The following is a 21,902-nucleotide window of genomic DNA, read 5'->3' as shown; positions in this document are numbered from 1 at the left end:
TACTGACTTGGGTTTAATTTCCTCTTCTTTTTAAATTTCTGAGCATGAAAATATATATCATTGATTTGTTTTCTTATATAACATAAGCATTTAAAGTTTTACATTTTCCTCTAAGTACTCCTTCAGCTCGATCCCTCAAATTCTGGTGTTTCATTTTTTCTTTCAGTTCATTTATTTTTGTCAACCAATGGTTGTTGGTACCAATTCAATGCAAACAGGAATCCCTAATTTGGGGCACAGTGAAGAAGGAAAGCTTATTTAGTGCAAAGAGCTCAACTGTGACACCGCAGCTGTGAGAACAGCATGCATGTAGAATAGCTTGAGTGTTATAGCTCAAGTACAAAAAAACATGGTTGAGAGGTGGTCATGGGGCAAGGCCCCTCTGGGAGAGGTCCCTCTGGGTAGACAGCTCTGCTATGTCTGCTCTCTTCTGTTCCAGTGAGATGTCTTTTGTCAGGGAAAGGCAGTGGAAAGGGAAAGTACATTACTTGAGCCAACAGGTCCCTGATTGGCCCATCTCCATGCAAATGAGGACTACAAATCCACAGTTTGATTGGTCCAAAAAGCATTGTCCTGATTGGTCAGAGTGCAGCTGCTCTGATTGGTCAGTGAAGATATTAATGGTAATATGGGTGCACAGCTCTGACAGGGAAAGTCTCAGTCCTATTGGTTAAAATACAATTCCAGGAACTCTTTTATTCAGATGGCAAGAATATAGTACAGGCAGGCAGTTCAGTGCAGGCTTCTCCCTGACGTGTGGCTGTGAATGAAAAGCCCCATGTTCAGAAACAGCTACTAGGCTCTGCTTTAAAATTTGAGCCCACTTAGCCACCAGAAGTCCTTCTTGGTAGGTATCTTCTTTCTCACACTTTTCATTTAGTTTGAAATATTTCCTAATTTTCCTGGATATTTTCTCCTTACTCATGGGTTACTTAGAAATGTCTAGTTTAACTTCCAAATATTTAGGGGTTTTCTAGATGTTTTATTGTTATTGATTTCTAATTTGAATCCACTGTGGTCACAGGGCAAACTCTGTATGATTTGAATATTTTTATTTTTTTGAGATTTGTTTTAAAGCCCAGCGTATGGTCTATTCTGGTGAATACACCATGCAACATCGAAGAAATATGAACTTCACAGTTGCTGACCATAGTATTTTATAAATATCCATCAGGTCATGAATGTTAAGTATTGTTCAGAATCTATCTTTGCTGATCTTTTTTTTTCTAGTTGTTCTATCAATTGCTGAGTTTAAAACTCTCCACATATTAGAATGATGGAATTGCCTATTTCTCTCTTTAATTCTGTCAATTTTTGCTTCATGTATTTTAAGACTCTACATTTAATGCTCCTATTAGACCAGACACATATATCATTATTATGCCTGACTGATGAGTTATAATTATGAAAAGTCCTTCCTTATCTATAATGACACTTTTGTCTTAAAAGCTATTTTATCACCTATTAACATGGCCCCTCCAGCCTTCTTTTTGCATACTATTGGTATGGTATATTATGGACTATCGGTTACTTTCAACTTACCTGTCCCTTTAAATATAAGTGCATCTTTTCCCTTCTTTTAAATATGAAGCTCATTTCTTGTATATAGCATATAGTTGAGTCATCATCTCTGCCTTTAATTGAAATGTTTAATCCATTAGTGCTTAATAAAATTATTGCTATAGTTTTATTTGGGTATATCATTCTATTATTGGATTTCTATTTGTTCTATTTTCTCTTTTTCCTTTCATGCATTTTAAATATTACTTGAATATTTAAAAAATTCAGTTATAATCTTCCTATTGGTTTCCAGCTATAATACTCTACACTACTGTTTTTGTGATTGCTCTGAAGTTGTAATATATCTTTAACTTTTCACAATCCATTTGCAGTCAATATATTACTTCATGTAAATGTGGAAATCTTGTAATCATATAGGTCTATTCCCTCCCCTCTATGTTACATCTAAATATGCCACAAATCCACATGACAATGATGTAATTTTTGCTCTCAATAGTCATATATATCATAAACATTTAAAAGAAAAAGCAAAAAAAAAAAAAATTGCACTTACCCAGCTATTTGCCATCTCCGATGCTCTTTGTTGCTGAGGATCTGAGGCTCTATCAGATCTCATTTCATTTCAATTCAAAGAACTTCCTTTAGCATTTTTTTTAATTTTAATTTTTTATAATTTAAAAAATTTTATACTAGAGTTGGCACACAATATTATATTAGTTTCAGGTGTACATGGTGATCAGACATTTATATAACTTATGACGTGATCTCCCCAATAAATCTAGTACCCATCTGACACCATATATGGTTATTATAATATTAATGGCTATATTCCTTATGCTATACTTTACATCCCCATGACTATTTTGTAACTATCAATTTGTACTTCTTAATACTTTCCTCTTTTTCAGCCCATCCTCTACAACCACTCTCCCATCTGGTAACCCTGAAAATGTTCTCTATATCTCTTGAGTTTGTTTCTGTTTTATTTTGTTATTTAGATTCCACATGCAAGTTAAATCATGTGGCATTTCTCTTCTCTGACTTACTCCACTCAGCACAATATCCTCTAGGTCCATACATACTGTTGCAGGTGACAAGATTTCATTCATTTTTTATGGCTGAGTAATATTCCATTGTATATATGTTCCATCTCGTCTTTATCATTCATCCATTGATGGACACCCAGGCTGCCTTCATATCTTGGCTACTGTAAATAATGGTGAAATGAAAATGTGGATGCCCATGTTGCTTTGAAGTAGTTCTTTGGGTTTCTTTGAATAAATGCCCAGAAGCGAGATACTGGGTTCTTTCTTGTCTATTATAGCCTTTGTTTTAAAGTCTATTTTGTCTGGCACGAGTATTGCCAACTCAGTTTTGTTTTTTTTTTTTAGTTTTCATTTTCATGAAAAATCTTTTTCCAACCCTTCCCCTCCATTTCTGTGTATGTCTCTTGATCTTAAGTGAGTCTCTTGTAGGCAGTGAAGGTAAAGGTATTGTTTTCTTATCCAATCACCCTGTCTTTTGATTGGAGTATTCAATTCATTCACAAAGTAACTTTTGCTAGATATGTAGTTATTGCTATTTTATTATTCATATTTTTAATCTTTACTTTTTCTACTTCTTAAAGAAGTTCCTCTAACATTTCTTTTAATACTGGTTTGGTGTTGATGAACTTTAGCTTTTCCTTGTCTGGGAAGCTCTTTATCTCTCCTTCAATTCTAAATAACAGCTTTGCTGGGCAGAGTAATCTTATTGTGGAGCTTTGGTTTTCATCCCTTTGAACATTTTGAGCAAGGAGAGAAGACTCATGTAGTAGGTGTCCTGTGGGGCCAGTGGTACAGTCTCTCTAGTCATCTGAGCCAGGTGGGGCGACCAGTGTTAGCTAGGTTGATGGTGACTCAGATATGGTGGACACTTGAGTCTGCATGCTTGGAGAGAGGAGCCCCCCCACCAAAAGACAATAGATGCAGCCTGAACTTCTGTCTGGGAGAAAGCTGTCCCTCCAGCCCTTGCTCTGAAGCTGGACAATTCGGTTATTCCCTGTATGTCCCAGGTACTTTTCAAGCAGTTGCCCCAGTGCTGGAGCTCAGAGTGAGTGAGTCTGTCACCAAGCAAGACTGTGCATGGGCCCCTTAAAAGGAATATCTGAGACTTCCGCAGCCACAATCTCTGCTGGTTTTCACAGCCAGAAGTTGTTCCTCCAGGGGAACCCTCACAGATGATATCTCTCTGCCAATTCTCAACTGCCACAGGCAGGTGTGAGACCAGTCTATTCCGTGTCTCTGTCCAGCCTACCAGTCTCAAGGTGGCCTCCTTGTGTAGGACTTCTGTTGAGTTAGACTTCAGGCAACTCCCAATGATGGTTGTTCTATAGTTGTAATTTTGATATGGTCGTTAGAGGCAAGCACAGTGTTTATCTACTCCATCATCTTGACCAGAACTTCCCCTTTAGCATTTTTTTTGCAGGTCTGCTGGTAACTAATTCTTAGTCTTATCTGAAAATACCTTTATTTTGCTTTCATTATGAACAAATATTTTCACTTGATATAGAATTGTGGGTTGACAGGTTTTTAATTTATTTTTAATTTTATTTCTATCACTTGAGACATGGTTATTTTGCTCTCTTCTGGCCTTTACGGTTTCTGATGTGAAGTCAGAAGTGAATTCAAATATTGTCCCCCTACATGTAACACGTTTTTCTAATGCTGCTTACTAGATTTGCTCTTTGGCTTTAACAGTCTGCCTCAGTGTGGCAACCTTTGTGTTTAACCTTTTTGTTGTTCGTTGAGCATCTTGAATCTGTAAATTTGTCTTTCACTAGATTTGAGAAGTTGTCAGCTATTATTTTTTCAATTTTTTGGGGGGTCCTGGTTATCTATTTGTCCTCCTTCTAGGACTCCAATAACTCATATGCTAGACCACCTGATTACATCTAGCAGGTGTCTATGAAAGTATATGTTCATCTTCTCCCAAACATTTTCCTTTTTATTCTTCACATTAGATAACGTCCATTGATCTACTGAAGCTAGTCTCACTTGATTTTCTACTCTCTACGTGTTTCTTTTCCCTGTCCTTCATATGTCAAGTAATTTTGGATTTTATTTAAGACATGATAAATGATAATGGATCCCGTTGTTTTCTTTTGGTTTACCAGGCAATTATCTTCACTGAACTTGAACAGCAAACTCAGTTTCTTGAGTATTAGCTTTAATTTCAGCCCAAATCTTTGACTTTAGCTGAACTATTCTGAGTGTGCTTCATGTAGGTGCTGTTCGGGCATATTAACCAGAAAATTAGACCAAAAAAATTCGGGGATCTTGTCTCTGATAATTTCTTTTCTAAAGTTCTTCCTCTGTCTCTAGGAGCTGCAATTTTCTGGATACGATATTCTGAATCCTGAGTACAGAAAGTCATTAGTTTTTCCAATGGTGCCCCTGCCACCTTCCTCACTGTGCCAACTCTATCTAGTTCCTGGCTAAAAACTACAAAAATGGGAAGTCACTCAATGTATCTTCAATAGTGTAAGTGTGGAGTGTTTGTGTTCACTCCTCAGGGCATTCAGGTTATAGCTTTATGACTTACGGCCAGAGTTTATGGTTGTTATATGCAAGAGCATCAATTTAATAGTATTTTACCCAGTAAGAAAAAGAATTAGAACTCAGCACCTTTTGAAACATTAAGCTTTACTCTATATTATTACATACATATTCTACATTACTATAATAATTATCCTTTAAAATGTTAATGTTCTTAGTGTTCATTATTAAAGAGAAGTAACTTTTTCTATGTAAAATTATCTCCTTTTATAGAGATCTTTTTTTTTCTGAGACTTACTTTCACAATTCATCAACAACATGAAAGGGAATAAATGTTTAATTTGCTAGAATATATACCTGTTGTTACAGTAATAACCATCACCTACCCTTAGGTAGAACAACACTGCTAAATCTTTTCATAGACATGGAAGAAACTGAAATGCACTGAATAATATTCCATTGTATGGATGTACCACCAATTTTTTATCCACTCATTTACTGAAGGGCATCTTAGTTGCTTCCAAATTTTGGCAATTATAAATAATTGTTGTATCTAAAAAGTCATTGCCAAACCCAAGGTCATCTAGATATTCTCTTATAATATTAGTTTTACAGTTTTCCATTTTTATAGTTAGGTCTGTGATCCATTTTGAGTCAATTTTTGTGAAGGGAGTAAGGCCTGTGTCTAGATTCATTTATTTGCATTGATGTCCAGTTGTTCTAGCCCCATTGTTCAAGACTACCTTTTCTCCCTTGTATTACCTTTGCTCCTCCGCCAAAGATCAGTTGACTATCTCTGTGTGGGTTTATTTCTGGGCTATGTAATCTGTTCCACTGATCTATTCACCTATTTTTTTTTTAGCAATACTACACTGTCTTGGTTACTGTAGCTTTACAGTAACATCTTATATGACATGTTATGTCATTTACAAAGAATTAAAAGATAATGACTTAAAAAAAATAACTGAATGTCATTATAATTCCTTAATATCAACAATATTGTTTAAATATTGTTAGAATAATGTTTAAATTTTTTCCAATTGTTTAATTTAAAAAAATAATTTGTTGGTTCAATTCAAATAACATCCATACAACATAATTGACTGATATGTATCTGAAGTATATTTTATTATATCAAATATCCTCTGGCCTCTCCCTCTTTCTCTTTTTAATTTTGTCTAAAATTTCTTCATTGAAGAAATGGGGTTGTTTGCTTTAGTGTTTCCTGCAATACAGATTTTATTGATTGTCCATTAATGTGTTTTTCTATCCCCTGCATTTTCTATAAATTAAGTGATTCAGACATCCACGTTTCACTTTTTTGGCAAGAATATATCATTGGTATATTTTAAGAGTTGTTTCTAATTATGGAATAAAAGCTATTTTATGAATGCTATGCCTGATTCAGTACCTTTAGCATCCAGAGATGAGGAGTGGGGTCACTAGAAGGCCCATGGCTTCTCTACACTAGTACTTCCTTCAATTTTAAAAGTTAGAGTGAATGATCATATCTTATGAGCAACAACTCTGAAGGCCATACACATGTAAACAGTTTGGTTTTATGATCAAATAAAACAAAAAGTTAATCTGAACTTTCAGTTATAAATAGCAGATTGAAACCACACATTAACCTTAGTTCTAACCAAAACTACAAAAATGACAGTGCAGTTTTATATGTGTGTGTATGTGTGTGTATACATACAGCATTATACACAGCATATATATGGTATATATCTATATACACGTAGTACATATATTACATATAACAGCATATATAACTATATGTAGTTAATAATATAGTTAAATATGTAATAAAGACATAAATCCATAAAGAGAAAGAAAATAGGAGAGGAAATAGCAGCTAGAAGAGTTTGAAAGCTGCAAAGTATATGGGTGAGTGCAAACTGATTTAGCAGATCTAAAAACATCAGAGCCTAAATTGGTAGTATGAAAAACAAAGATGCAACCTAGTTTACACTGCAAAATTCCCCAAAGGCTCAAGAATTTGTGGTAAGGAAACTTCTGAAAGTGGGTATAAAGCTGAGGTTAAAACCAAATGATCAGTTTAAAGGCTGTTTAAGAAATAGACAGATATTCCCAGGTCTCTTCCTTCCCACACAGCTGGGCAATGCTCTCTTATCTTCCCACTCCAGCAGAAAACTAGAGCTTTATTCTCTGAAGGAGGTAAAATGCAGAAGGTTGTGAGGTAACAGATCCAGTTGAGAGCAGAAATACTGCCTGACAAACTGATCTTCAGGCTTTCTTCCTCTTCTTGCTTTCCAGAAAGCATGAGCCTAGAAGAACGCTTTCTGAGAAATCTTATCAGCCCCAGAAAAATGACCTAAATATCAAAATATTCTGATGAATATGAATAGGTATCCAAAGCTTGGTAGAAATTTGAAGAAAGCTTATGACATTTATTCTAATATCTATTATAACAGAAGAATAAAGCAAATTGGAGATTATGCAAAAGGAAGAAAACTTCTAAGAGTGTTCTTATTTCCAGAGAAATAAGAAATAAATAGGACTCTATAAAAAAGAATACTGAGAAAACAAAAAACTTATTATAAATTGAAAACAACATAGCAGAAATGAAAAACCCAATAGAAAGGATAGACAATAAATGTGAGGAAGTTTCTAAGAAAGTAGAATAAAGACAAAAAGAGAAAAAACAAGAGGAAAAAGATCTAAATATTTTTATAAAGAACCAAGATAGGAGATCCAACCATTAAAAATAAAGAAAAAAAAATAGAAGCAGAGGGATTCAAAGGAATAATTCAAGAAAACTTCCCAGAATCTAAAGACATTAGACTCACCACTAGGAATAAAAGTGCATCGCACCCAGAAGAACATTATGAACTTTCAGAAACTGGAGAAAAGAGGTCCTACAAGTGGAGAGAGACAGACGCTGGAGGACAACAGGATAAATTCCTGAGAATTCTGATCTAGAGAAATTTAATAAGCATTCTGAAAGGGAAGACTTTGGAGAAAAGAGAATATAAATATTTATAAGTCATTCCAATAGATAAAGAACCTGGGGCAGCAGGAATTGATCAGACACACAGAAAGATAAAGTTTAAAAAGCAGCAAGTTGAGAAAGAGCCTTAAAGACTGACCCTCATGGGTTTCACTATTGTGCTGAGGCCAAGAAACTTTGTGATCTTTAAAAAAAAAGGCAACTCTCTTGACAGTTGGTGAGATAAAAGAATCAGTTCAAAGTTTTAAGTTTCTATGATTCTGTCCTTATCCCTCTCTCTCTGGTTATTTATGATTTTCTAAATGCCAAGTCTAGCAAATATTTCTCAATACTCATCCTCTGGACATATATGACAACATCTGATTCTTTATTCTGACCATGATTCTTGTTCTTCCCTTGATTTTTGTTGACCCCATGATTCCATTCTTCCCTGGTTGTCCTCCTCCCTCTGGGATGAGTCCATCTGGGGGCCTTTCTTGGCAATTAAGTTCAGGTAGTGGTCTTGGTTCTCAGGGATTTGTGCCTAGCTAAAGCGTTCGTAGGTAGAAACGTTCAAGAAAAATGTGATTGAAATAACAATTACAACAATCATATCAACAATGATCAGTGCGATACAACCATGGGGGGACCAGTCATGGTGACAGTGCTAATAAAGATAGTGTGACCAACTCCAGTGCTAACGCTGTCTAAGACTTCATGGGTCTAGACAGGAGAAAGGTATTCTGACATCCTAGTGGCTTTCATTAGCCAAATTACAACAGGTCACCCAAAGATCCAGATTCTGTTCTTAAAATATTAACTGTTACATATTTATAACCTAGCCAGGTACAAAAAGGCTTTCCAGTGATACGTATAATAACACTAAATTAAAAATGTGGGTGAATAGAAAATGAGATGATATTAGTACAGAAAAAGCATGAAGACTCTATAAAAATATGCGATCTGCATTTAAGGGGAAGCTAAGATCATTAAAATTGCTATTCTAATTGAGGTATGTGTGTCAAGTATTCAGTATATCTTTTAGATTTTTCAGAGCAGTTCATAAATCCATACAAAAACCTATATGATAGTACTGCTAGGTAAATGTTTAATGATAAATATGTATGCAAGTTTGAGTCTATAGTAACGTATAATTATTCAAATATATATTAAATAAAATATAGTTAATTTTCCTTATTTTAGAAATCTAACCTTTATATACAAGCTGGTAATTTATGATAACTTTCAGAAAACACATTATGCAACTACTAGTACAATATCCCACAGCACATGATCAAAACAGAAACACATGATCATCTTGTACCAAATCTAAAATTAAAATATAATCCTTCCTTTTTATCCCCTTCAAAAAAACTGCATGCATGTTTTCTTGAAGGATGACAGAAACAGGAGAGTGACTCAGGGAGCTGTGCCTACTGCAATAATGCTTGTTTTGTAATGCCGTAATCATTTCTAGAATATGCCACTTTCATGGTACACTGATATAGAAAGTCTTAGTAAAACCAAATTATTTCTAATACTTTTTCAATATTAAAGGTGAGGCCAACTTTGCTAACTGACATGAAGCCAGGCTGACCACATGGACGTGGGTGTGCTAAACCCTAACGGTACCTGGGTGTAAAAGCAAGTACCTTTGAGTAACTTAAATTTTTTTCTCAGCTACCGCTTTATAAATTTGCTCCAAGTCTCTCAGATTTCTTCTAACTTATATTATATTCAGCCATTTCCTCTTAATCATTACATTCTTCTGTAGCTCAAGCAGCTCTTAAAATTCCCCTTTCTTCCAAGAAGTCCCCCTTGATTTGTTGGAGTAGTACTCCTTGAAGCACCTCATTTGGGTATGGGTTTTTTTGTTTTTTTTTTTTTTTTTTTTGTGCCTACGCTCTATTCTCTAAGCCATTAAAGCACTTACCTGTTTCTATTTTGCTTAAATTTTATGATCTGCTAGTGTTTATATGTTTCCCTGAGCTATGTTATTGGCAGAGGGACAGCAGAAAGCATGTTCAGCTGGGAGAAAGAACTGGCAGTGCTTAATTTAAGAAGTGATGAAGCCAGACAACTTTGAGTTTGACAGAGATCCTGCCCTTACCAGCCTTGTAGTCTTAGAGAAGTCACTAACCTCTCTCTAAGGCCCATTTTTTTTTTTATCTGTGAAATGGACATAATACCACCTAGCTTATAAGGTTTACAAAGGCTGTTGAGAGCACTAAATGAGATAATTTTCTGCAGTACCTGGCATATGGTAAGCCCCCAACAAGAAGAGAATTAACAGGACACCTGATAAATGCTTTCTGACAATGGTTAGACAAACATAAGGTAGTCTAGAATTTAAGTATTTATTCTGAGTGTTAAAATTGGACCTATAAAAAGTTATATAGCTAATAAAAATGTTGAAATAAAGATGCTTAGGGGAAAAATGTCAACTAAATTACATCTTGTATTGAAGACACATTCTGTAGTGGCTGAATGCTGTATACTATTTAAAATAATACAACTAGAATTGCATTTTTGTAATTTAATTCATAGTCATAAGCTTTATTGAGCACATTTGTAAAAGATTAAACTTTCACTTCCAGTTACTAAGATTTCTCCCTATACAGCAAAAGAACAAACATAACACTGACTTATTTCAAATAATGCATACTGTAGACAGTTATACTGTACTCTAAAATTACTTGTATTAATAAAGATATTAATTTCAGCATTAAAAAGTGGGATTCTGTGACACCCATAAAAAATTGGAAAACTCTGACACGTAAACTACAAATAGAGAATTGCTCAGTTTTCTGAAGCAAATAGTATGGTAAAGTTAGGTAGGGAACACTAACATAGAAAGACCTCACCATGACCTCAACAAATGGCCCGTGGTTTATCAGCAGCTACTACTGCTTAGTGGCTAAGGAGCATCTTCAAATATTCAGAAAATACAGACTCTGCAAGAGCAGTGTTCTTAGTTACTGAGCAAGATACCTCAAAAGATAAGAAGTGGAGAGAAAAGAAACTGTCTGAGGGGAAGGAATGGACAGCGATGGGCAGTGCTAGCTCTCACACCAGGAGATTGTAGCTGTTTCTAATGGCACCCATGGGGTATCCAGGCTCCATCACATGTAACAAAGGGGTCCTCAAGGACAGGCAACACAGTGATGTAAAATGACAAATCAAATTAAGAATGAGACAACAAAAAAGCTACACTGAAAAGATGCTTAATATTTAGCGCTGTGAAAAATAAAAATTAGGCAGCAAATGCAAAGATAACTCATTGACATCTGGACCACAAATAATCTACCCCACTTATAACATTTTTTTAATGCAAATCATAAATTTTTCTAAAAATCTACTTGAATTAGGAGAGTTCAAACTATCCATTGATATGAACTTTTCAAGTACACCTGTATGGCTTAGGAGAGCTAAAGCTTCAAAGATGTCTAAATATAACTTTCCAAATCTCTTCTTATCAATCTGTCCATGTGTCTTGGAAGCTGCTGACACTAAAACTCTAGTAAATGAGACACTGAAAAATGCTTTACTACACATCACATGCCATCCCCAAAATATTCTTTGAAAAAGTAACTCTTTCTGTGGCATTCACCATAAAACATTTAGCTAAGAAAAAACAAAAAATACATATATATTTAAAATATCTTAAAGTCATACAGGACCTAATGTAATAAAAATGACAAAACAAACACTGCTCAGGCATTTCAAATAAGGTTATTTTGGTTGAAATAAAAATACACCAACATCTTTCTAAGCTACCAATTCAGGGGGAAAAGAGAGAGAGAAGGGGGGAGAGAGAGAAATTGTAAACCTAATGCTTTATATACTAATAGCTTAGGGCACTTTAGAAAGTGAACAATTTTATTACTTGTTATCTTTGGACTGCCCTTATTTTGGTGGTATTTATGTTTTCATCATGGTTGAAGAAGCAGCTTGGAAACAGGTGAGTTGCAAGTGCATGCTACTCTTGAACTTGTTCAGCAGCTCTTCCAGTAACCTACAGGGAGCAGAGACTATGTTACAACGTGACAGAATGAAGATTGTCTAGCAATATAAGAAAACATACAGGGAAACAAACTGCCCAATTTTGGCTCCTGTGCGTTCAAAAAAATTGTTTATCTAAGGATTCTTAACTCCTATTCCTTTTCCCCAAATTAATTAGGTTCCTTCCTAAAACAGATTGTTTGAGTCTGTACTTTTGCTTAATTCACTTTTTAAAAATTTACATACACTAAAATGTACTCTTTTTGGTATACAGTTCTGTGAATGTTGATAAACACATCTTAGCAGCCTCCACAACTGGGATGAAGAATAGGTCCATCACCCTTCAAATTTTCTCATGATGACCCTTTTAGCCACCTTTCCCTTTACCCCCACCCCTGGAAAACTATTCTCTGTTCCTCTTATTTTGCATCTTTGTCTTTAATAAATATTGACAAATGGTGTACTAAAGTGGTGAATTAAGCACCAGAAGAATCAGGGTTAGTTCTAATTCCACTGGGCAAATCAGTGTACTATTTGATTACTCATTTGTTTCCTTAACTGGTCTGATATGTCCATATAATTCTAGGGCCAGAAGGGATCTTAGATTCATCTGGTTCAGATGAATCAACCAAAAATGGGCCTATGGGCATTGGAGTCAAGAGATTATTCATTGTTTACCAATGCTCAATATTAGAACACTGCCCCAATAGTAGATCTAAAACACAGTCCCCATCCAGGACTATATCAGGATTTCTGTTGTTGTTAACTCCCCCCAAAAGCATTAGCTTTTGAGTCATGTTCCACATGTTAAATATAATAGTGATTGTTTTAATCTTTATCATATTTGTTTTAAAGAAATCAGCAGAGTTTAGAATCAGATAGAGCTTGAAAGTTAGTGTGAGAAGAAAGAAGTAGGAAAATGGAAGACAGGGTTGCAAGTGGGCACTGTTTGTACAGGCATCCATTTGCCCATTTAGGAACATACACAGGAACATACAAGCAAAACACCTGGTCTGCTATTCATTCTTCCAAGCCCAGTCCAAATCTCTATGTGACATTTTCCTACCATTAGCCCAGCCCCATGTGTTCTCTCTGCCCTCTGAGTTTCCACAACATTCACCTGTGCTAAAGCGCAGAGCCCATGCCGAGCTTTTCACACAGTTTAATAACACCATAAATATTTGTTTATGGACTGATCAGCCAAATGCAAAGGTAGGTGGACTTCAGTTACAGATGATGAAGGAGCAAAGATCTATAATGTTTCCAATACCTCAGTTGAGAGTGGGCTGGGCATTTATGAAATTTGCCTGGCCTAGATTTTGTCTCAGGTCAGAATTTCCTTTATATGAGTAGCAAAGTTTAAACTCAGGCTGAGAAAATCAATACAGTATAGGTGAAACATATATAACTTTATTATGTCATACGTACAAATCGATTCTTTCTTAATACATAAAGCACTAAATGTACATTGCTGAGCTACTCAAAGGAAAACAATCGAGTCCTGAATTTTAGCATGCTGTCCTTTTACATTTCTCTAAGTAATATCTTCTTAAAAATTTAAGACAAAAATAGTTTACTGATGAGTCAAAATAAACTTTCTTATGATGTTTTCTATACCAGTCACTTAAAACAAGAAAAGAACTAGTTTCTAAATTGTTATAAATCAAGAAGAAAGGTTTTACCTTATTCTGTCACTTGGGAGACAAGAAAGGCACAACTGACATAATGCATATTATTAAGGGCTTAAGTGCTGTTTTTTTCTTAAATACAAATCACTATTTATGAAAAGAGTACTTTTAGACAACAAAATCTTCTTCAACACATCTAACAGGCTGAAAATAGCATACAGAACTTACTACTTACTTTTTGTCTGCTCCACTGGAAAGCTGAGGCAGGGCTTCCAAAGCCTGTTTAAAACTAGACCTAGAATACAAACAGCAACATTTAAGTTGAAACATTTCTAAGGGAAATTAAGAGCATCATTAAAAATTCTTAAGCATATTTTAAATATAAAGAAACCAGTATAAACCAGTGAAACATGTAGAAACATGAGAAAAGTAAGAGTGAAAAACAATAGAAAAAGTAAAAGTGAGGGCATAGTTATCAGACAGAGGCTTTGTAGGAGTAGGGTCAAAAAAGTCATCTAGGAAATGAAAAACTAAGGGAGAAATTGATTTTTATAAAAGGATGCTACTCATGATAGATGAAAGCTTAATGTTGGCATTTAATTTTTTAAAAAGTCTTTATTTTCAAAACAAACTCGAATTATAGATAAAGCAACTGGTAAGAAAGGAAAGAAGCTAAGTAAAAATAAGAATGATCTTATGAAGGATTACACAAATGGGGACATTTATAGTATTGGTCTGTCCAGGGCCTGATTTACAGCTAATATCTTATAATAATGGAACACAACTTTTATAGAATTTAGTTATTATTACATTTTAAATTTGTATGACAATGGAGAGATTATACAATATTTAAAATTCAACATTATTTCACTTCATGAAACAGAGTGAATTTTAACACCAATTTGGTGCATTTATCTTGTTAAAGTACCAGAAAAACTACTGAATCAAATAAAAAGCATTTTAGGGGAGATTATTTGGTAATAACTTGTACCATTCACTAAGAAACAGTTATTCTTATCTCTTATGACTAGTTGACTAAAGTGAAGAAATAAATGTAATTATTCATGACTTTAAAGTGGTCTTTAATTTTGTATTGTAAAAATATCCTCATCAGTATACCAGGAAATACTTTTGAGCAGTATTTCTCAACAAGGGGCGGGTATCATAGCACCACAAAGAGAGACTGACTACAAAGTCTCAATAGAGTCATAAAACGCACCTGGAAGCTTCAGTTGTTCCTAGTGGGGGCAGGGTGTGGGTGCGGAGATAGGTTATAGCTTGTGGGCACATTAGCTACCTTCCCAATATGAAACTGGCTCTCCTGTTTCCTGATGTCAAGGGAAGTCCCTGCTATAATCACCACGACCATCTTGTTTCTTTAAACCTCTTCTCAATTAATCAAAACAAATGGGATACTCTTATTATTTTTACATTATGACAAAATGATGATAAAGATGACACCACCTATTATTTGTAGTGTGCCAACAGTTTAGAAGGGGACTTGACATATTTTTCTCACTTATTTTCCCCAAAACTTTACCTAGAAAGTATTACTATCTTCCTTTTATAATGAGGAACTTGGGCTTTAAAAGGTTAAGTTAGTGAGAATATATAGGTACTTACACAAGGCATAAGTACTGGATAACTGGATATCCATCCACATGTCGAATATGGACTGAGTGCTTTTATCATCTGTTATTTAGCACGTTGTGCAGAAAAACAATGATTGGGAAAGGGTATGGTTAAATAACTAACACGGGAGCCATCCAGAAATGGCTTCTAGTCAGCCATGATGAATAGAAATAAGAAGCTAATTTTATTTGTTAGCAAAATAGTTAAGTCTTTCTTTCAGTTGTAATAATGACAGAAAGAATTATGGCATAAGCCATGTTATCAAAAGCTGGAACTGAATAAGTAGATTGTACAAAATGTCCTTAAACATTTTATTTGTATACTATATGGCTTCTCATGTACATTGACAGTATAAACCAATATTTCCTAGGTAATATTGTCAGTAAACAATTTTGTCAAAGCAAGTAGTTAGTGCTATTTCAGTTCAAATACTGATGTTTCAATGATAGGAAATCCTGACTTTCATTCAAAACAGCTAAAAATTATCATCAAATTTCCACTACAAAATTCTGCAGAGAAACCACAAGGCTTCCTCTTACGCTGATATTTACAACACTTGAACTGTCCTTCAAAAGTCTGTTATGAATAGATTGACTCAATTCTTATTTTCTTCCTTTTTAAAGAATGAAATGCACTGCTATATCATTTATGAGACTAAGATTTATCTTACAGAATTAAAAACATAAAATGATATTAAACCTTTTTTCCTTTATATTAAGCTACAAAGAACCAGTCTTAGGAGTCTGTGGCTTAGTATAAGTGTATGCTTTTTACCTAAAAAAGTGATCAAAGATAGACTTTATCACATTGCAAAATCATAAACATTCACTCTGATCAGTTATCTTTACAAAGGATTTTATACACTACTAGTAAGACAAGCTTTATTTTTAATGAAATACTCAGAATAAAAACATTTAGCATCTCACTTGCTTTCAGGAGTCAGATGAACAGCCACAGTATCCCTCAAAGCACAGATTTCAAGCCTCGCCTAAAGATGAGAAAAGGACAAAGTGACAACAGGGAACTGTGACAATTATCAAATAGAAATAAGTAACGAGGGGGACAGTCTCTAGCTTGTTTACTGCAGGCACAGAGTTACCTCCACCCTTATGGTGATTACTAGTTATAAATAAACTTTCTAAAATAGTAAAAAGAAATTGGCTATGAAAAAATATCCTTTTATTGAAAATCAACTTACTGTCAAGTATGACTATGTGAAGGCAGAGAGCTAGATATCTTGCTATAAAAGGTACAAACTACACAAGGATTTTCCAGCAATCTGCATTTACTATCTAATTAGTAATTTTTCTTTTAGTCTGCTTTTGAGAGGAAGGAAAGTCTGAAACACTGTCCCTTAATTATTCCCCTCCGCCATAGATTTAAGGAAATGGGTTGGCTTACTTCCTTACACCTATACCCTTCAGGCACACTGACTTTAATCTCAAGAGCTGAGCTAAAGTTCTGTAGATTCAATGCAATGCCTATTAAAATCACAGCTGGCTTAAAAAAAAAAAAATTGACAAGTTGATCCCAGACAAAACAATCTTGAAAAAGAATAACACGGTTGGAGAAATTCACACTTCCTGATATCAAAACTTACTACAAAGCTAAAATAATCAAGACAGTGTGACACTGGTATATGGAGAGACATATAGGTCAATAGAATTGTATGTCCAGAAATAAACCCCTACATTTATGATCAACTGATTTTTGATAAGGGTGCTGAGACCATTAAATGGGCTGGGTAACTGGATATCCACATGAAAAAGACTGAAGTTAGATCCCTTCCTTAACGCAAAATTAACTCAAAATGGACCTAAATGTAAGTGATAAAACTATAAAACACTTAGAATAAAACAGGAGTAAATCTTTGTGATATTGGGCTGGGCAAGCCTTTTTAGAAATGGCAGCCAAGGACAAGCAATGAAAGAAAAAAGATAACTTGGGCTTCATCAAATATTAAAAATTCTGTGCTTAAAAGGAAATCATCAAGAAAGTGGAAAGACAACCCACAGAATGAGACACCACTTCTCACACATGAAGATAACTATAATCTATAACACAAACAGTAACATGTATTGGTGAGGCTATAGAGGAATTGGAATCTTCACTGGAATTGCTGATAGAAAAGTAAAATGGTATATAACCTTTTGAAAACAGTCTAGCAGTTCACCAAAAGATTAAACAGAGTAACCATATGACCTAGTAATTCCATTACTAGGTATGTAACTAAAAGAAATTAAAACATATGCCTACAAATAACTTGTAAATGAATGTTCACAGAGGCATTCTTCCTATCAGACAAAACTGAAAATCCAAGTATTCATCAAATGATGAATGGATAAATAAAATATGGTATATTTATTGACATAAAAAGGAATGAAGTGCTGCTACATGTTATACCATGGATGAACCTTGAAAAAATTATGCTTAGTAAAAGAAGCTACTCACTAAATTCATACTGTATGATTCCATTTATATGAAATTTTCTGAATATGTAAATCACACAGATAGAAAGCAGACTGATGCTTGTCTACTATCGGGGAGAAGGTCTGGGAGGAAAATGGATAGTGACTGCTAATGGGTCTGGCGTTTCTTTCTGGGGTGATGCAATGTTCTAAAATTGATTGTGGTGATGATTACACAACTCTGTGAACACAGTAAAAAAAAAATCACTGAATTGTATACTCTTTATCTTACAGACACATTATATGGTATATAAATTATAACTTTTATAATTCAAAAAGGCTAACCTAAATAATGCAGAACTTTTAGTTGAATATTTTAGGAGGATTAAATAAATCACTGTGAAACTAATCTTCATGTAGAAATTTTATGGAAACAAAGTGAAAAGGTGTTTTAATTAACCTATAAATTACCCCAATTATAAAAGTGATTATTTATATAATATACAAAAAACTGTATGCCAGAAAATGTCATGCTAACAGATCAGCTAAAATCACTAAACCATCACTCCATTCCTCTATAAACTGGCTCTCAAGAAGGTTTTGAAAACTGATGCATTGGTCTTTTATGTAAACGACTATTAAAGATTAACCTGTAGCTCTTTGCAGTTATCTGCTCAAAAGAAAGACAGCGAAAACAGTCATTCTCAATGGGAAAGGGTGAAGTGGGGTGTTTACAATCATTTTAACTTTTTCAAAATGGAAAAATGCCTGTCCAGTTCCTAAGATGTATCAAAATATTAGATATTGGAAGTTATGGTGGCTAGTAGTCTCCTGGACACATGTACAGTAAATTCTCATTTAATGTTGTCCACAGGTTCTTGGAAACTGTGACTTTAAGTGAAATGATGTATAATGAAACCAAATTTTACCATAGGCTAGTAGCTGGAAACAAGAGTTAAATTCTTATGATATATTTCTGGTCACAAAAACATCACCGAACTTCTAAATAAAGACCCCAAACACTTATAATATTAAACATTGAAATAAATATGAGCTATACATACATTTAAGAAAGATTAATACAAACAAGTAAGATCATTATTGCCTAACTATTTATTCTAGTTCAGGGTCTCAGGTGGCCGAACCCTGTCCAGGCAGCTCCGGGTGCAAGGTGGGCCTTACCCTGGACAGGATGCCCTTCCGTTGCAGGGAACATCACACACACCCCACACGCACATAGACTGGGACAGTGCAGACATGTGCACAGCTTTGGAATGTGGGAGGAAACCAGAGTACCCAGGGAAAACCCTCACAGACATGGGGAGAATGTACACCCTCCAAAAAGACAGTGGCCCCAGCTGGGAATCAATGTTTTTTCCTTTTCAATGTTATAATGAAACAATGTTGAACAAAACGTTATTCAAGGACCTGTTGTATATGGAAAAAGTTCTCCAGCTGATTATCTCTTAACTTTTTCCTGCTAGCTTTGAGAAAAATTTTGACATAAGGTAAATGGGCTGCAGAGGTAATTTGCTAGGAGAGGAGATTTTTGTTATTATTTCAAAACTGCCTAGGCCCACTGTAGTTACTGTAACTTCCTTTTTAATTAATCTTCAGTATAACATTTATGCTACTGCTCTCCTGTAATAGAACTACTATAATCGTCATGATCTTTTAACTTTATATCAAAAGTCTGATAAATCAGATTTTTAGAGAAAATTGAGGCAACTGTAAATATGTTTTTGTAACAGTCTTTCCCTTAAACAACTTGCCTAATTAGTGCTCTCCATTCCTTTTGCTTCCCAATATTTTTGTATGAAAATTTTCAAATGTATAGACAGTGAAAGAATTTTAGAGTAAACATCTGTATATCCACAGACTCTACCATTAACATTTACTAGTACTATCACATATCTATCAATCCATTATATTATTTTACATTATATTACTACACCTTAACTAGAGTAGACTTTCAAATTTTTTTCTTTTTTCATTTTTTGAGTTAAAATTTATATACTACGCAATGGACAAATATTAAAGTGTACCATTTGATGAGTTTTGACTGATACATACACCTATGTAATGAAAATACATATCAAGGTATAGAACAACTACCCTGTGAACCTCCTTCAGGCCCCTTCCCAGTTAATCTCAACCACCCAGAGCAATGCACTTTTCTTAGAGTTTTTCTACCACAGGTTAGTTTTATCTGTTCTAGAACTTCATGTACATGAAACCAATATAGTAATATGTGTGCTTTTGTGTAAAGCTTCCTTCACTCAGATGAAAGCTGAGATTCATCCAGGTGGTAGTTTGTCCACACTGATACTGAATAGTATTTGTTTATATGAACATATCAGTTAGTTTATTCTGTTGATGGACACCTGGTCTGTTTCCAGTTTTTGGCTATTATGAAAAAAACTGCTATGAGCATTCTTATGTCTCCCCGCCCACCTACAACATATGCTTTTAGTTCTCTTGGTTAAATACTGAGGATTAGAATGGCTGGGTCATAAGGAATGTGCATGTTTAGTTTTCAAAGAAACTAAATAAGTTTTTACCAAAGTAGTTGTACAATTTACACTCCCGACAATGTGTGAAAGCTCCAACTGATGATGTTGACCATCTTCTCATGTGCTGATTGGCTACTCTGACTCTTCTGGAAACTGAATTACGTGTATGCTAGACCTTCTGATATTGTCCCAAGGAAATCTAATTTTTTCCTAATTATTCTTTTCTGTTTTCATATTGGATAATTTCTGTTGATCTACAAATTTAATGACTTTTTATTTTATCCTCTCTATTCTGCATAAAAAGAAAAAATCACAGAACTTTAGAAGGAATTTGCATTTCATAAGTGTCATAAATGTCTTGTTCTACTCTAAAGAAATGAAAACTCTGGAACTTGTAGACAATGCATAATGGGTATGGCTTATGCAAGATAGATGACAGAGATCTCAAATCAGCAAATCCATTCCAAAATAAACAAAACAACTAAAACCCTGTTTATATTATAAGACTGCTGACTAAAAATACATTTGTATGTTTTAAATGAAAATAAAAGTTGAACATGGAACTGAACAATTTTGGGACCTGTAATGCTCCATTTTTGCTGAAGGATGAAACACACTGCATAAGGCGGCTTAGCTCTTCAGAAACTGCTTCAACCACTTTGGATAGGACCCGAGGCACCAATTCTTTGGAAATAGTGAACACCTGATAGAAAATTTAAAATAAGAAGAAACGGTGTATTAAAGGAACTTTTCTTGACTTGAATCTGTTAAAAACAAAGGAATGCACAAAATAATTCACAGGTCTTCATAGTCACATTTTTAAAGGGTTAGAATTATAAATGAAAGGAAGATAGTGACTTATACTTAAGTTGTATTAACTGATTCATGACAAAAATAATCCCCTTAAAATATATTGGCAAATATAATTCTGAAAGATTGCTGATGTGGACAAACTAAAAATAGTTTTAAGGATTTCTTCTTCCTCTTCCCCTTACACAAAGAGAAATATGATTTCTAAAGAAGAAATTAGAGGAATAAAAACATACTGGGTCAGACTTTCCTTAGATCAAAATAAACACCATTTTATACTGGGTACATTAAGAGTTAATATATTTGGAAATTTGGTAAAACATTTTATTATTCTGATTTATAAGTTAAACTAAATCATGCTTCCTTTTTAGATTTTCCGTTTTTCAGATTGAGTTACCAGTTTAAACCTTTGGGTCAACCCAAACATAACTAGAACATTTTTGGCAAATAAAGATCATGTGGGAAATAGTAAATAATAAGGATTATGAATGAAATTCTACTTTCAGTCACTGGGATAAATTAAAAGGAGGCTTAAAAAGCCTAATACTTACAAAAAATCTTATAGTTATTGATGATGTTCATAATCAAGGCAGCCTCTCTAGGAATCACTATTATCACTAAAATATGCCCATACATTTCACAGTTCCTCTACCACCTGTCTACCTACCACAGAAACACTTTCACTGACTGATGATTTAATTTTACACTTTAATTTTATTGGAAGCTAACATAATAAGAAAGCATATTTATATCTTTGATAAAGTCATGGTTGAAAAGATATAACTCATAAAAGATGTATGTGATAGATTCCTGAGTTAAATCATATGAAAATTTTATTTTTATAGAGAAATTTATAAGCTTCCCTTTACAAAGAAATTAAAACTATACTATGATAA

The 21,902-nt window shown here is 34.2% G+C and overlaps 1 protein-coding gene across 3 annotated transcripts in view; it reads right to left on the bottom strand.

Moving 5' to 3' along the window:
• Window positions 1-10,534: 10,534 nt before the first annotated feature.
• EXOC2 (exocyst complex component 2) overlaps window positions 10,535-21,902 on the bottom strand; it is a 205,444-nt gene continuing 194,076 nt past the window's right edge. For 2 of the 3 annotated variants that reach the window (XM_039869476.1, XM_039869478.1), the window contains 4 exons: window positions 20,777-20,899; window positions 16,202-16,263; window positions 13,879-13,938; window positions 10,535-12,028 (listed from right to left, as the gene is read on the bottom strand). In XM_039869476.1, the coding sequence (XP_039725410.1) occupies window positions 11,935-12,028; window positions 13,879-13,938; window positions 16,202-16,263; window positions 20,777-20,899 (339 nt within the window). In that variant the 3' untranslated portion in view covers window positions 10,535-11,934. Of the gene's footprint in view, window positions 12,045-13,878; window positions 13,939-16,201; window positions 16,264-20,776; window positions 20,900-21,902 lie in introns of all 3 variants that reach the window. The other variant, XM_039869477.1, reaches the window with a different exon arrangement.

This window comes from Pteropus medius, unplaced genomic scaffold, assembly GCF_902729225.1.
Source record: "Pteropus medius unplaced genomic scaffold, Ma_sr-lr_union100, whole genome shotgun sequence".
Lineage (NCBI taxonomy): Eukaryota > Metazoa > Chordata > Mammalia > Chiroptera > Pteropodidae > Pteropus > Pteropus medius.
The sequence above is the reverse complement of the archived record's forward strand: the minus strand, read 5'-3'. Positions and strand labels throughout refer to the sequence as shown.